A 14,635-nucleotide genomic window follows, 5' to 3' on the forward strand; every position below is an offset into this window, starting at 1 on the left:
AAAACGACCACATTTGGCGAGAAAAAAAATTCTCTTTCATCACGACAACGCCCGAGTTCACACATGCTTCGTTTCAATGGCTAAAATTGAAGAACTAAGATTAGAATTGGTCGAACACCCACCGTATTCACCAGATTTAGCCCCCAGTGAGTTTTTCTTATTTCCAAACTTGAAAAAATCGCTCGGTGGACAGAGATTTCCAGACAACGAAGACGTCATTGCCTCTGTAAGTGCTTATTTTGAGGAACTTCCGAAAACGCACTTTTCTGAAGGATTAAAAAAACTTGAAAAGCGATTGACCAAGTGTGTAGAGCTCCAAGGAGATTATGTTGAAAAATAAAAAAAAATTTACCAAAAAAAAATTGTTTTTATACTTCATTCTAAGGACTTATTGAACTACCCTCGTAAAAAAACATCCTCAGCAAAAAACCTTTATTTGAAATATAATATACAGTTTCAGAAACGCCCACAAATAATTGTCGAATTATTTCAGTCAGAAAATATTTTTGCGTCTATCATATAAGGGAATACTAGTATTTCCTACTATTTATTCATTGTTTATTTTATTTTATCTACTTTTTATTTTTTTGTAGTTCACAAAGTATACATGGAGGTGTAATATGAAGAAGACCAGTCCCGTTAAAATCTATCCTATGATAAAAGCATTAAAACCAGTCGAATATAGAATTAGAATTTATCTTAATGATAGGCTAAAAATTAGTCACAAGCCTAATTGTGGGCTTAAATGAAGTTGCTGCGTGGACATGACTCACCCCGCGTCACCTCTTGATTTTTCTCTCTCTTCTCTCTCTTCCCTCCAAGTGGGAAAATTGGCCAGTGTTGGCCAAACGTACCCAAAACGAAATTAATAAATTCCTTTTTCCTTTTTTTTTTAAATAAATAAATTCCAATCAAGGTTAGGGAGCAATAATGGAAACTAAACCAAATCATAATTAGGTGATTTTTAATAATTATAAGTGCGCACTTTTTCTTAATAATTTAAGTCTAGATCTTCTTTTGTAAAAAATTATTATACTTATCCATCGACTTTTAATTCTTATATCAGAATTTTAATCTATTATATTTGAAATTTTATATTCTGTTTTTCTCCTACACACTATGCTTTCTTTTGCCTGTTTTATATATACATTTAGTGAATAATGTTTCAATTTCCCTGTATAAGTTCAAATTATTTTGCATTTTTATATTTTACTCGTATGCCATTTTAATCATTTTATATGTGTATATTCGCCTTGCTACGAATTTCTACATAACCCTACAAATAAGTTTCATGTTTTGGATACGCTATTTTAATATTTTGAATTTTATAATTTTTAAATTTTCGCACCACGCGCCATTTTTCTGCGGGATTCAGAGTTGAACTGCGCGCTCAACTTTTCGTAAAGTAGGGATGGACGGGGCAGCCGCTACGCCCATCCATCCATGACGCTTGTTGCTAAGAGGACCAGGCCAATCGTCGGCCGGACCACCTTAAGCTCCCCCCCCCCCCTACTGTCTTTCTATCTATCTATCTAGTGTACGGTAGCTTTCTGCAACTTCGACACGAACTCTATTGTTGCTTCAGGGTGGGTAAGCTCTCTGCAGCCCCAGGTACCTTCTGCTTAACTCTCTTCGGTGATCGGTAAGCCTATCTCGCGGCTCCGATTGTCACTGCTAATTCTTTCTCACCCTATCCTCCATCTATACGTATGTCTCGAAAAGCCTGATCCTCTTGCCCCGGCAAGCGCACCCGAGTCCGCCGCCGCTTATCAACTCTCCGCGACGTTCTTCAAGCTGCTCTTCCAGAGGACTATTGTCCCTCTACTTACGCTTCCACCTCCTCATCAACTCCAAAAGCAGAAGTCCGCTCTATAACCCAGCTTCCCTAATCCTATCGTGTCTACCTTGTCCAGCCCTCGAAATCTTCCTCCGCTGTCTCGGGCCGCCTAGAAGGGCGTAACGAGACTCCAGACTCCACGTCGAGCACGTGCCGGGGCCCTCCACCAAAACAACCACAAAGATGCCCGTGTTGGCGACACGCATGGATGGTCTCCAGGCTTGTAGGTACCTCACGACGGTGAGAGGAGCTCCTCGCATCCCTCTGCCGCCACCAACCAGGCACCAGTCCCAGTCGATAAGTCGACTGGACGATCGCCTGCTTCTTCTCCACTTATTGTAGATCAAGTCGGGTCACAAACCAACACCCCGGCTTGTATCAATCTCAAATGAAAAAGCTTGAGCATTAAGAAAAGTCATCCTGTGAATACTTTTATAGTCAGGTTTAGAAGTGTAAAACGCGAAAAGGAGGACAGTCAAATAAAAAAAAAGTTTAGATTGTGTACAATTTTCAGCTTGCTTGAAAAAATACGAAGGCGGTATTTAAAAACATGAAAATAGATTTTTTTAATTAAATGGATTACTACATCTTTTTAAGTGAATTTTAGGAAAAACTGTTTCAGTTTTATCATTTATAATTATGAATAAAACATAACTTTTATTACGAGCACTGTAGATTGTGAATAATAATAAGTCAATTTGAAATTACAACTATGCCTTAATAATTATTAATAAATTTAAATTTAAAGTTATTTTATTTTTTCACTATTTATAATTATTTTAAATGATTAGTAATTGAAATTAAGCAAGTTTAAATTTACCTAAAATTACATCAGTTGAATTTTTACTTCTACAAGAACAATATCCTGTGATTCTTATTTGGGACAAGCCATTTTTGTTGCAGCTAGACTTATAAAAAATGAATTTTGGCATTTTTCTTTCAAAAACGACAGATAAGACAAAGTGCGAAAACATTTTTTGTCGAATTTTAAAAAGTGTTATTATAGTAAAGTATACTGTGTTTTCTTCTGAAATTTTCAAAGAATAGGTTTTCATTTAAACAGATAAGATTACCGTAAAAACAAAGATGTTAAAATGAGGTTAAAAGAATAAATAAAAAACTGTAAAATTTATAAATTTAAGAAAACCTCTGCGGTTTTCCTGTTCATCATAATTATATAAATGAAGTTTCAGCGACCCTAGGGATCATCTAGGTAGAAAGCTCTGCCGCAACTTCCCACTGTTTTGATTGGCTACGACTGAACCGGAACCAGAAGTGATGAAAAGCGCGTTATTTTTTAACAAAACTTCACGATAAATTTATAATTTTCAAGAATAAAATGACGAAAAAGATAACATCAAAACATGTCAAAACTTTATGAAATTTATGAAAATAGAAATATTGAGAAAAAAAAGATTGCATTTGGTGTTTAAAAGTTAAATATTTTAGTTGAAACTTCAGGCATTTTTATTAAAATATATCTTGTTCAGAAGATAATTAATCTTGTTAGGAAAATTGATCTATTTTGTTAAAATTTAGATTTTTCAGTTAAAAATAATTTTTTCAATTAAAAATTTTCAAGAAAGGTCTGCTAAATTTCGTACTTTCGTACAAGATTGGAACCCGAAATTTTTATATTTTGTGTCATTCTTGTATTTTGTTAAATGTATTGTTTTTCGGTAAAAATTTATCTTCTTGGTTACAATATTTTATGAAAACTTGTTCTTTGTTTGATTAAAAAGTAATTTTTAAAAATTTTAATTTAATTAGTCGAAATTTGGTTGAAAAGTGATCTTTTATAGTTGAAAGTTCAATTATTTCGATTCAATTTAATGTGCTTTGTCTAAGGTTAATTTTTTTGGTAAAAGATTAAGGTTCTTAGTTCAAAATTCATTTTGTTGGGTGAACTGTAACTGTTTTGTTGAAAATTCATATACGTATTTAATGGAAAATGCGTTTCTTTTGTTGGAACGTTAATATTCTTGATTACAAATTTATTTCTTTGGTTTAAAATGCAACTGTTTCCTGGAAAATGCATTTTTTGGATAAAAATGATTTTTCGTTTGTTTGCTACAAACTGATCTTTTTTCTTTTGGAAATTCTTTGTTTGACGTTTGAAAATAATTTCCATAACTAAAAATTAACATATTCCATTTTTGGTTGAAAATTAATCTTTTTTAGTGGAAAATTCAACTATATAGTTAAAAAATCGCGCATTTTGTAGAAAATTTATATTTATTGTTGAAACTTAATCTTTTTACTTGAATATTCGTCTTTTTCGGTAGAAAATTAATTTTCTTAGTCTATTCTGTTTTTGGTTAAAAAATTATCTTTTTTAGTTACAAAGTTAACCATTTGATTGAAAATAAATGAATTTAGTCAAAAGTTATTTGTTTTTGTATAAAATAAATGTATGTTGTTGAAAATTAGTTTTTTTCGGTGAAAGAATAATCATTTCCGTTAAAAATTTCTTTCTGTGACTCAAAGTTTATTTATTCTGTTGAAAATTTGTCTTTTAGATAGAAAAACATCTTCTTTGTTGAAAATTTATCTTTATGGTTTGAAATTCAACTATTTGGGTGAAAATTCTAGTTTAGGGGTCAAAATTTATCATTTTCAGTAAAAATATTTTTCTTTTTGTAGAAAATTTATCTTTCTGGTTAAAAATTCATACATTTTGTTAGAGATTTCTCTTTTTTGTTAAAAATTTGATCTTTTTAGTTAGAATTTCAACCAATTTCTTGCAAATTGATTTTTTTATAGACAAAATTCAAAATTGTAGTTCAAATTCATCTTTTCTGTAAGACTTAGTACAACATTTTTTTTAATTAATATTTTTAAGTTTGAAATTGAACTTTTTCGTTGAAAAAACGACATTATCGGTTGAAAATTAATTTGTTTACTAAAGAAATGTACTATTTCAACTTTGCTTTAAAATATAAAATTAACCTTATTTTTAGTTAAAAGTTCGACTTTCTTGAAAGAAAAGTATTCTTCCTGGTTTAAGATTTATTATTTCAGTAGAAAATTAATTTTTTTCTTCGAAAATTAACTTTCTTGAATGAAAAACTTAGTATTCCTTTTTTGGTTAAAAGTTAAATTTTGTTAGGTAAAAATCCAGGTATTTTGTAGAAAAATCATCTCTTTTTGTAAGAAAATATTCTTTTTGGTTGAAAACTCACCTATTTCGTTGAAATAAATTTATTGAAGATTTACCATTTTAATTTAAAGGTCTCTTTTAACCAGAAATTTAACTATTCGATTTTATGTTTGACAGTTACCTATTTTACTTGAAAATTCAGGTGATTTATTTAAATGTTGTTTGTACACAAATTAATTTTGTTCCTACCATGGGTCGTTCGGTTTAAAATGTTCATTTTGATTTATTTTTGTTTTTGTTATTTTGAAAATAATTTTCATTTAATAAACATTAATAGATAATTTTATTTTATAGAAAAAAAGGCATCAGGAAAAATTGTTTAAGTTTCGAGTACTATAAATAGCCGTCCATTGAATGTTTAAATATTGAAAAAAATTAGTCTCAAACATTTTGAAAATGCGTTCACTTTTTGCATTTTTACTTAAAATAGCTGGTGTACCCACTCGTTCTTTTTTTTTCTTTAAAAAGTGTGCCAAAGCTGAATCCAATCTGATCAATCTTTGAAATGTTAGCTTGCTTTCAGAATACAGACTACAGGCAAACACCTTTGTAAACATCGTTTTTACTGACTCAGGGGGTCTCTAAATGTGAAGATTTTATGAAAACCAACAACGCAAAATTTTACATAAAATCTATACCTTCTCATTAGAATGAGAATGTAAAAAAGTAAGGATTTTCGGGCACCTTTAATAAGAGTCAAGTTTAGAGCATTATTTTTAATACGAGACACAATGGAAAAAATTTGAAAAAATTCGCGAATATGAGGAAAAAATTTATAAATAAATTGTAATTAGCAATTTTGAGAAATAATAGAAATTATTAAAGCGATATTAGAGCGATTTGAACTCCTGACTGTAACACAAAGGCCTCAATGCCTGGGCAATAGTTCATAAAAGGTCAAGTTGCTTCGGTACAGCGGCACCAATCTTTATGCGATAATACTTTCGCGAATTACCTTCTGTTAAACATGACAGAAGAGATCCTCTAATTACGAATTTTTTGTTTATTTTTTCCAAACCGTAATTTTTTTTAATCATCAAAACAGACTTTAACAATAAAAATATTCATTTTATGGCGAAACGATGCAAGGTAGGAAAAATTAGCCAAAGTTGGCGCTGGGGTGAGAAGAAATACCTTTTTTGGTTCAAAATAACGTACAACCCAGAAATATTGACCGCTTGCGACAAAAAAATTTTTTTAATCCGATTAGATTTCTAAAAGAGTTGTCGAGGCTGATTAATAACAGGAAAATAGTTGGAATCGCCTAAGTTTCGTAGAGCAACATTAGTTAAAGATGTTTCAATATTATACCATAAACAAAAAAATTTTATAAACAAATGATTTGTTGAAAAAATGTTTTTTACGATTTTTCATAATTATACGTCATTTAAAATTATATTACAAGCAATTTGAATGGAAACAATATTATGTTAAAATAATTTTCTCTCAAGATTATAATTGTTTATATTATAACCGAATTTAATGAAAAATGCAGTAATCAGGCATTTTTTGATTGAAAAATTCGTCTTTTTCGATGTCAATTTTTTTAAATTACGAACTTTATGGTTATTTGAGCTAAATTCATAATTTGTTGAATAATCTTATAATTTTTTAAACAAATTTAATAAACAAATGCATTATTCGGACATTTGTCGACAGAAAAATTCTTTTTTTTTTCAATGCCAAACTTTTCAGTTAGGAACTTCATGACAATTTCAGCAGCATGCATAATTTTTTAATCAATTCAATGATTTCTTTAAACCAATTTAATTAGCAAATGCATTAATCAGGCATTTGTCTACAGAAAAATACGTATTTCTCTCTGTCGACTTTTTAATTAGGAAGTTATTTATAACTTCAGCAAAATTCATTATTTTTGTTATCAATTTTATGATTTTTTAAACAAAAATTTAATAAACTAATACATTATTGGGACATCTGTTGACCGAAATTTCTTTTTTCGATGTCAGATTTTTAATTATTGTCTTCATAATCAATTCAGCAAAATTCATGATAAGTTGATAAATTTTATTATCTTTTGCAGGCAAATTTAACAAAAAATGAATTATTCGGGCATCAGTGATAAATTTGATATTTTTCTTCGAAAAAAATGTAATACATATGTTTGCGTTTATTAATTATGTATATGATCATCAAATTTGTTTGAAACATCATAGAATTTATCAACTAAGTATGATTGGTAATGAAATTTTCATTATGTTCCCCACTAAAAAGATTGACATCAGAAAAAATTTTTTTCCATCGACAGATGCCCAAATAATGCATCTTTTAAATTAAATTTGTTAAAAAAAAAACATATATATAATTTATCAGCCAATTATGAATTTTTTTAAAATCATCATGAAATTCACAATTAAAATGACTGAATAGGAAAAAACTAATTTTTCGGCCCACAGATGCCCCAGTAATGCATTTCTTTGTTAAATTTACTTTGAAAACTCATAAAATGTATCAACTCATCATCAATGTTGCTGAAATTTATTATGAAGATCCAAACTGAAAGTCTGATATCAAAAAAAAAAAAAGAATTTCTCCCTCGATAGATGCCACAATAATGTATTTGTTTATTAATGATTTTTTTTTAATTATGAAATTGATCAAAAAATTATGAATCTTACTAAAGTTATCATAAACTTCTCAATTAAAAACGCTGACATAGAAAAAATGGAATTCATCTGTAGAAAAATGCCTGAATAATTCATTTGTTCATTGGATTTGTTTAAAGAAATCATGAGATTCATCAAATTATCATGAATATTGCTGAAATTTCTATAAAGTTCCTACCTGAAAAGACTGTCATTAAAAAATACGAATTTTTCTACCGACAAATGCCTGAATAATGCATTTTTTATTAAATTTGTTTTTAAAAATCATAAGATTAAACAACAATTTATGAATTTTGCTAAAATTATCATGAAATTCCTCAATAACAAAAATTGACATCCAAACAAACAAATTTTTTAATTGGAGAATGCCAGAGAACTGCATTTATTCATTACATATGTTTATATTAGAAACAATTAAAATCTTAAGACATTTTCTAAATATAATATTGTTTTGATTCAAATTTGTTGCAATATAACTTGAAAAAAACGTATAATTATAGAAAATCGTAGAGAACATTTTAAAACCAATAATTTGTTTACAAAAATTTTCTTTGCTTATTGTATAATATTGGAACATCTTTAGCTAATGCTGCTCTACGCAATTTAGGCGATTTCAACTATTTTCCTCTCATTGATGAGCACCGGGAACGTCAAATAGAAAAAATGTCCATTTTTTTTGTCATATTTGTTTGTTTATACAAAAATTGCAAACATAATTGAAAAATCTGGCTCGACCCTAAAGAGTGAATGTACTAAGGTTGTATACCTGAAAAAGATCTGGAACTTCTTTCGTACTCATTTTTTTATGGAATCCGTACTTTCTTTCAATCGTAAAAAATAAAATAGAAGAATGAAATTTTCGTCAAACGACACAAGGTAGGAAATAAAATATAATGCAGAAGTTGCTTAACCAAAAATGTGCTAAAAAACTTCTGTTAAATTTTGTGTAATTCCTACAACTTTCAAAAAATTAAATAGAGTTAGAAATTTTGGGTTTACATTCATAACTCAAAATAAATGACCAATATAAAGCTGATTTATATATAAATTACTAAATAAGAATAAAATCTTTTAAAAGTTTCTTCTTATAATAACATTTTTTGTAGAATTAGTGTCCACAAGTAATATCTATTTTCTTAAAGGATTATACAAGAAAGATGAGTCATGATTATAATGTTTGAAAACCGAAGAATGTGCGTTTATTAATAATAATATTGAAATTTAAAAAAAACCGTCAAAAAACGACAAATGTTGCAATAAAATATACATAGATATTTTCAACGAAAATGTACAAAGTTAAAGCATTTTCAAAGTTTGGAATTTTTTTTAAACTTATGAAATTTTGGTCGAAGTATTTTTCACATATGATTAGGGAACTTTCATTCTTTCATTCAAAGTTTTTACTATACATAAAATATATTTAAAAACTATCTCAGATAAATTTTTTGATTAAAACAAACTCAAAAACGATAGAGCTTTTTCAAATTTTCAAACAACATTTTTTAATGTGTTTCAAAATTTTTCTTCAAAGTTTCCAGTACGTGACTAAAAGATTTGCAAGTTATCTTGATGGCATATTTTATTTAGATACAAATTGAAAATGTTATATGATTTTCCACATTTTTAAAATTAAAAGAAAAATTTTTTTTAAACGTTTTAAATATATTAAAAAATATCGTTCCGAAAATGAAAATTTGCAACAAAAAATGGAATCGTTAATTTCTTATAAAAATAAAATTAACTCTTAACAGAAAATGAATTTTTAACGAAAATTATGAATTTCCAACTGAAAATTTTATTTTAAACCAAACAGAAATTAATTATAAACCAAAGAAATGACTTTTTAACTGAATTGATGATTTTTCAATAAAGAAGACTACTTTTTTACTAAAGAGACAATTTTTTAGGAAAATAAATTAATTTTCAATAAAACTGGTGACTTTTTAGTTGAATGATTAACTTTCTCCTATCATGTTTATCTTCGATAATGTATTTTTTAGATTAAAAATTGGTCTGTCTTGTTGCAATTTTTTAAATTAGTTTTTTGGATGAAATATTTTTTTTGTTGACATTTCGACTATTTCGCCAAAAATTCACTTTTTAAGTTAAATGGTTAAATTTTAAGCTAAAATAATGATTGCTAAAACCAAAAGAAGAGTAAATTTTCAACATAATAGTTTATTTATTTACCAAGTATTTCAATTTTTCACCAAAGAAGTTAATTTTAAACCATATTGGCAAATATTCAATGAAAAAGCTGAATTTTCACCCAAAGATATTTTTAATCTAGGAAAATTACTTTTCTGCCAAGAACGTAACATTCTTAAAACTAAAAAAAAACGAATGCCATATACAATAGTTTAATTTCCTCCTAGAAAGATTCATTTTCAACTGTAATCATTAATCCTCAACTAAAGGAAAAAATTAATTTTGAAGAAAGTACTTGAAATTTCAATGAAAAATATGATTTTTATACAAAAAACACCAAAAAATTTTTTTAAATTGTTAAATTTGTAACCAAAGACATGATTTTTCAACTAAATTGTCAAAACTTCAACAGGATAATTAGGTTTTGATTGAAAAACTCGAATTTTCTTCCAAGTAGTTGAATTTTCTACTAAGAAAAGCACCATTTTGACCGAAAGTAAAACATTTACATTTTTAGTTAAAAAATTCTAACTTCAATAAAATCAAACTAATTTTTAAACAAAAAACGTGATTATCAACAAACAATTGCATTTTTAACCAAAAGTTACTATTTCAGTCAGTAATGAGAAATATATAGTCTTCTGAAATTTTAAACTTTCAAGCCTTAAGAATGAATTTTCTGCAAAATGGTTAAATTTTCAAACCAGAAATATGAAGAGAAAATTTTCAAGCAATTACATTAAAAAAAAGAGAAATTCTAAAGTTTAGATGTAAAAGGAATTATTAAGATTGAGTTTAATGCCCGGCAAATAGATTCTTGATAAGAAAAAATGGGCTTCATATCCGTGTTTGCTATTCATGATAAACAAACTTTGAATGGATATAAGGTAAATTCCTCAAAAAAATAAGTATATGAATGGCCCAAAATCTCCATCTTCACATCAGAAAAATAAAAAGAGGTATTTATTTATATTTTTTTGAGAAAGTGTCTTACTTGCCAATTTTGTTGTATATTTTTAATTACGTTCATTATGAAGTTCTCAATCCTTGCATTGATTGTACCAGATACCCCCCACCTACCGGAAATTCGCTCATTTACATTGTGGATGACACTTAATTTAAAAACCCTATTTTTTTAATAAGGTATCAAATGTTCCTTTTGATAATATAATTATTTCATTTTTGAGGATTCTTGAAAAGCTGTAATTCTGGTAAGGGACAATAACTTTCGTTTGACGCGACAGTGGTTTTGGTAAAAATGTTTGGCTTAACGAAAAAGGAGTTGAAAGAACCATGTCACTTAGCTGCTGACGAAAAAATTAAAAAGTTCAAAATTAAAAATGCTCTGCAAGCTCTTTCAGATGCTAACGGTTCAAAATATTCCTCAAAACCTGATGATTACAAGTATGAAAGAAAAGTTATTTAAGCAGCGCTACCATGTGCGATGGGCGATGAAGTGGTTAGAAAGGTGGACTACCATAAATATCAGTAAGTTCGGTTAATGTTTTCTAAATAAATTTCACAGTTTTTTTCAGACAGATTTTTCCCCTTACCCACATTTCTATCCCACTTCGTACGTTTCTCCCACTAACTGCCTTTCTCACTCACCCCTCAATTGCCCCCTTATTATCTACTTTCCCTATCCTTTGATATTCCTTCTTATTTACTGACCCTTCCTAAATACTCCCATTGCACATCCATAATTTCTCCACTTCTACATCTTTTACATACCTCACGCTTCAAACGCCTGAGTCATCTTCCACTAACTTCCCTCCTTTAATTCTGTTCCATACACACTGGACATGCTACCTCCTTTTCTACTAACACTTCCCTAATACCCCTACCAATGTCTCCTCTATTCTTCGCCTACCCTCCTACCTTCTACTGACCTTTCCTTTGTACTGCTACTCGTCTTTTTTCTCTTTCTTCTTCTATTGTTCTTCCCATATTAACACTACTACCTGTTCCATACTTTCTCATCCTGTAATAGTGCTACATCCCCTCCCATCTAATACTGCCCGTCCCTAACTTTTTCTCCATCCATCCCTCACTTGTTTATCCATCTCACACTTTCCTATCGCTACAGTCTTTTGCATAGCCTACCACCTTCACCTCACTCTCACTTCAATAACTTCGCTTCTGATACAGCTCCTCCCTTAGTTCCTTTTCGCCCACTCCTGACTTTCCCTTCCCTCTCCTACTGCCATTCCACTACTAACCCTACTAATGGCAATACTCCTTACCTACCACTCCACCCCTAGATTCGTTCTCATACTCCTCGCTCCATCTACTTTCACCTTCTATACATTAGAGATCGTCCATATTTTACGTTACCACTTTATGGGTAGAGGATTCTCACATGACCTGCGATTGGTAACAGTTGGTAGGGGGTGGGATCCCAGTGAAAGTAACGATACACGTATATTAAATTAACCGTATTAGAATTTGCAGATTTTTATTTTCTAAAATTATATGTGATAACGTTTTTAGTAGGTTTCCATATGATGATTGTTTTTGCTAGAAAATTAATTTCCTTCTTTAAAAATGTATTTTTTTGTTTGTTAAAAATTAAAGTTCTGGTTGAGAATTCTTGAACTTTCTTAAAAATTTATCTTCTATGATAGTAAATTATTATTTTTGTTTGAAAATTCAGTTTTTTTAGTAGAAACTTCTACTTCTCGGTTGTGCACTTTGGAATTTTGTTTAAATATCCAACATTTCGGTGAAGAATTCTTAGATTTGATTTACATTTTTTTTTCGATACAAGATTAATTTTTTTTGTTTAAAAATTCATCTTTTTGGTATATTGAAGCTATTTTGTCCAAGGTTCGTTTTGTTTAAAATTAACCTAGTGTTGTTAAAGATTCAACTTTTGGTTTGTCTTCTTTTTCTTGTCTTCTGTTATAGAAATTTCATATTTTTGTTTAAGAAAAATAACTTTTTTGTTCAAATTTTAAATTTTCGGCTGGGAAATGTTGAATTTTATTAAAATATCGTCTTTTTCAATAGTGAAATTATCTTTTTTAGTTAAAAATTCAACATTTTTGATTGCGAATTCTTGAATTTTATAGAACGCTTGTTTTTTTTGGTAATAAATTATCTCTTCGTTTAAAAATTAGTCATATTTTACATGAAAATTCAACTTCTTTGTTAAGAATTTTAAAACTTAATTAAAAAATAGTCTTTTTTGGTGAGTGATCATTCTTTTTGTTCACAAATTTTTCTTTTTCAGTTAAAAGTTCAACTTTTTTAGTAAAAGATTCGATTGTTTAGTTCAGAATTTTTGAATTTCGATTCATATTTGTTCTTTGCCGGTAAATTATTAGTTTTTAGTTAAAACTTCAACGTTTTCGTGGAAAACTGAAAATTAAGTAAATTAATCTCTATGTTTAAAAATTTATCTTTTCGGTTAAAAATGCAACAACTAGTTTTTAAAGTTAAGCTGAATTTTTTAGAATAAAAATAATAAAATTTCTTTCTCAAAAAATTAACTTTTTTCGAGCATTGAACTGCTTTGATGAAAAGTTCTTCTTTTTATTGAAAAATTACGTTTGTAATGTAAAATTTTACTATTAAATTTTTTGCCAAAAATGGTTCTTTTTAAATTAAAAATTAAACTTTTTGTTAAAATTAAACTATTTTGTTAAAGATTTATTTTGTTGTCAATCAATCTAGCCTTGTTAAAAATTTAACTCTTGTGTTAAAGGTTTTTCTTATTTTGTTGGAACTTCGTTTTTTTTGTTATAAAATAAAATTTTTATCAAAATGTCATATTTTGGAATTGATGATTCAAATTTTTTGTATAAAAAATTTGTCATTTTGTATGGAAAGTTTAATAATTGCTAGTTTTAGAAATTAAATAATGCTTGCATTGACTTTCACATGAAATTCAATTAGGCACATTTCAACACTTACTGTGATAATCTTATTATTATTTCAATTTTTAATTCAATACTAAAGTTAATGATTCTCAATACGACCATTTCGACAATATAGACATAATGTGAACATTTCTTAAATATTTCTTGGACTGAGAACTAATAAATATTTCTCTATGATTCAACCAAAATTAATTTTTCATTTAAAAATTCAACTACTTTTTTACATGTTTTTTATTAATAATTAAGAGTTTTTTCGGAGAAAATTCTAATTATGCACTAGATTTTATGATATTAAAAATTATTTTTCACCAAAAATTGCAAAAAAGAGAGTTGCGCGCGGTGAAAAATGGTTGTCACTAATTTTAAGAATAAATAACATATAATTTTCAGAAAAGTTACATGCAAACCAATAATGGAAAAAATTAAAGAAAACCAAAAGATATATAAATGACGACTGCTAATCTTTCTACAATCTAATTGTAATCTATTCTCATTATTAATGGACACTATCGACGTATTCCATTAATGAATTTCATCTAGTATCATTATTTTAAAACAAACCTAATAAAAATCCAACAAAAAACACTCTCGCCTTTCAAATATAACTTAGCTTGAGACCGCTGTACTAGAAACGGGTTTTACTGCGTTTGACGTTTGACTAGGGTGGGGGGAGGCAATAAATAAATTTACCGCAATAATAATATAATATTGAATGTAATAACTAAAATATGTAGCATTTAATAAAAAGTTATTACTCTGTCTCTAAATTTATAACTATATCTATATATAGATACATATCTACATATTTAACTACAGGTAAACCTGTATTTAGTGATCCTCCATTCAATGTTTCCGAGAATTAATGGCGCGCGACGAGGATAGGTGAGAGGTGCTGCGACAGGATGTGCGGTGCTCACTCTAGCGTCAGAATCAGAGAAAGTATAAAGGGAGAGAAGAAACAGAAGAGACAAAATACAGCCGA

The 14,635-nt window shown here is 28.4% G+C and overlaps 1 protein-coding gene across 1 annotated transcript in view; it reads right to left on the reverse strand.

Moving 5' to 3' along the window:
• Positions 1-1,869: 1,869 nt before the first annotated feature.
• The window catches only part of LOC117175277 (lipase 3-like), a 16,107-nt gene continuing 3,341 nt past the window's right edge, over positions 1,870-14,635 (reverse strand). The window contains exon 4 of the mRNA XM_033364986.1: positions 1,870-2,169. Within this exon, the coding sequence (XP_033220877.1) occupies positions 1,870-2,169 (300 nt within the window). The remainder of the gene's footprint in view (positions 2,170-14,635) is intronic.

Source organism: Belonocnema kinseyi, chromosome 6 (genome assembly GCF_010883055.1).
Source record: "Belonocnema kinseyi isolate 2016_QV_RU_SX_M_011 chromosome 6, B_treatae_v1, whole genome shotgun sequence".
Lineage (NCBI taxonomy): Eukaryota > Metazoa > Arthropoda > Insecta > Hymenoptera > Cynipidae > Belonocnema > Belonocnema kinseyi.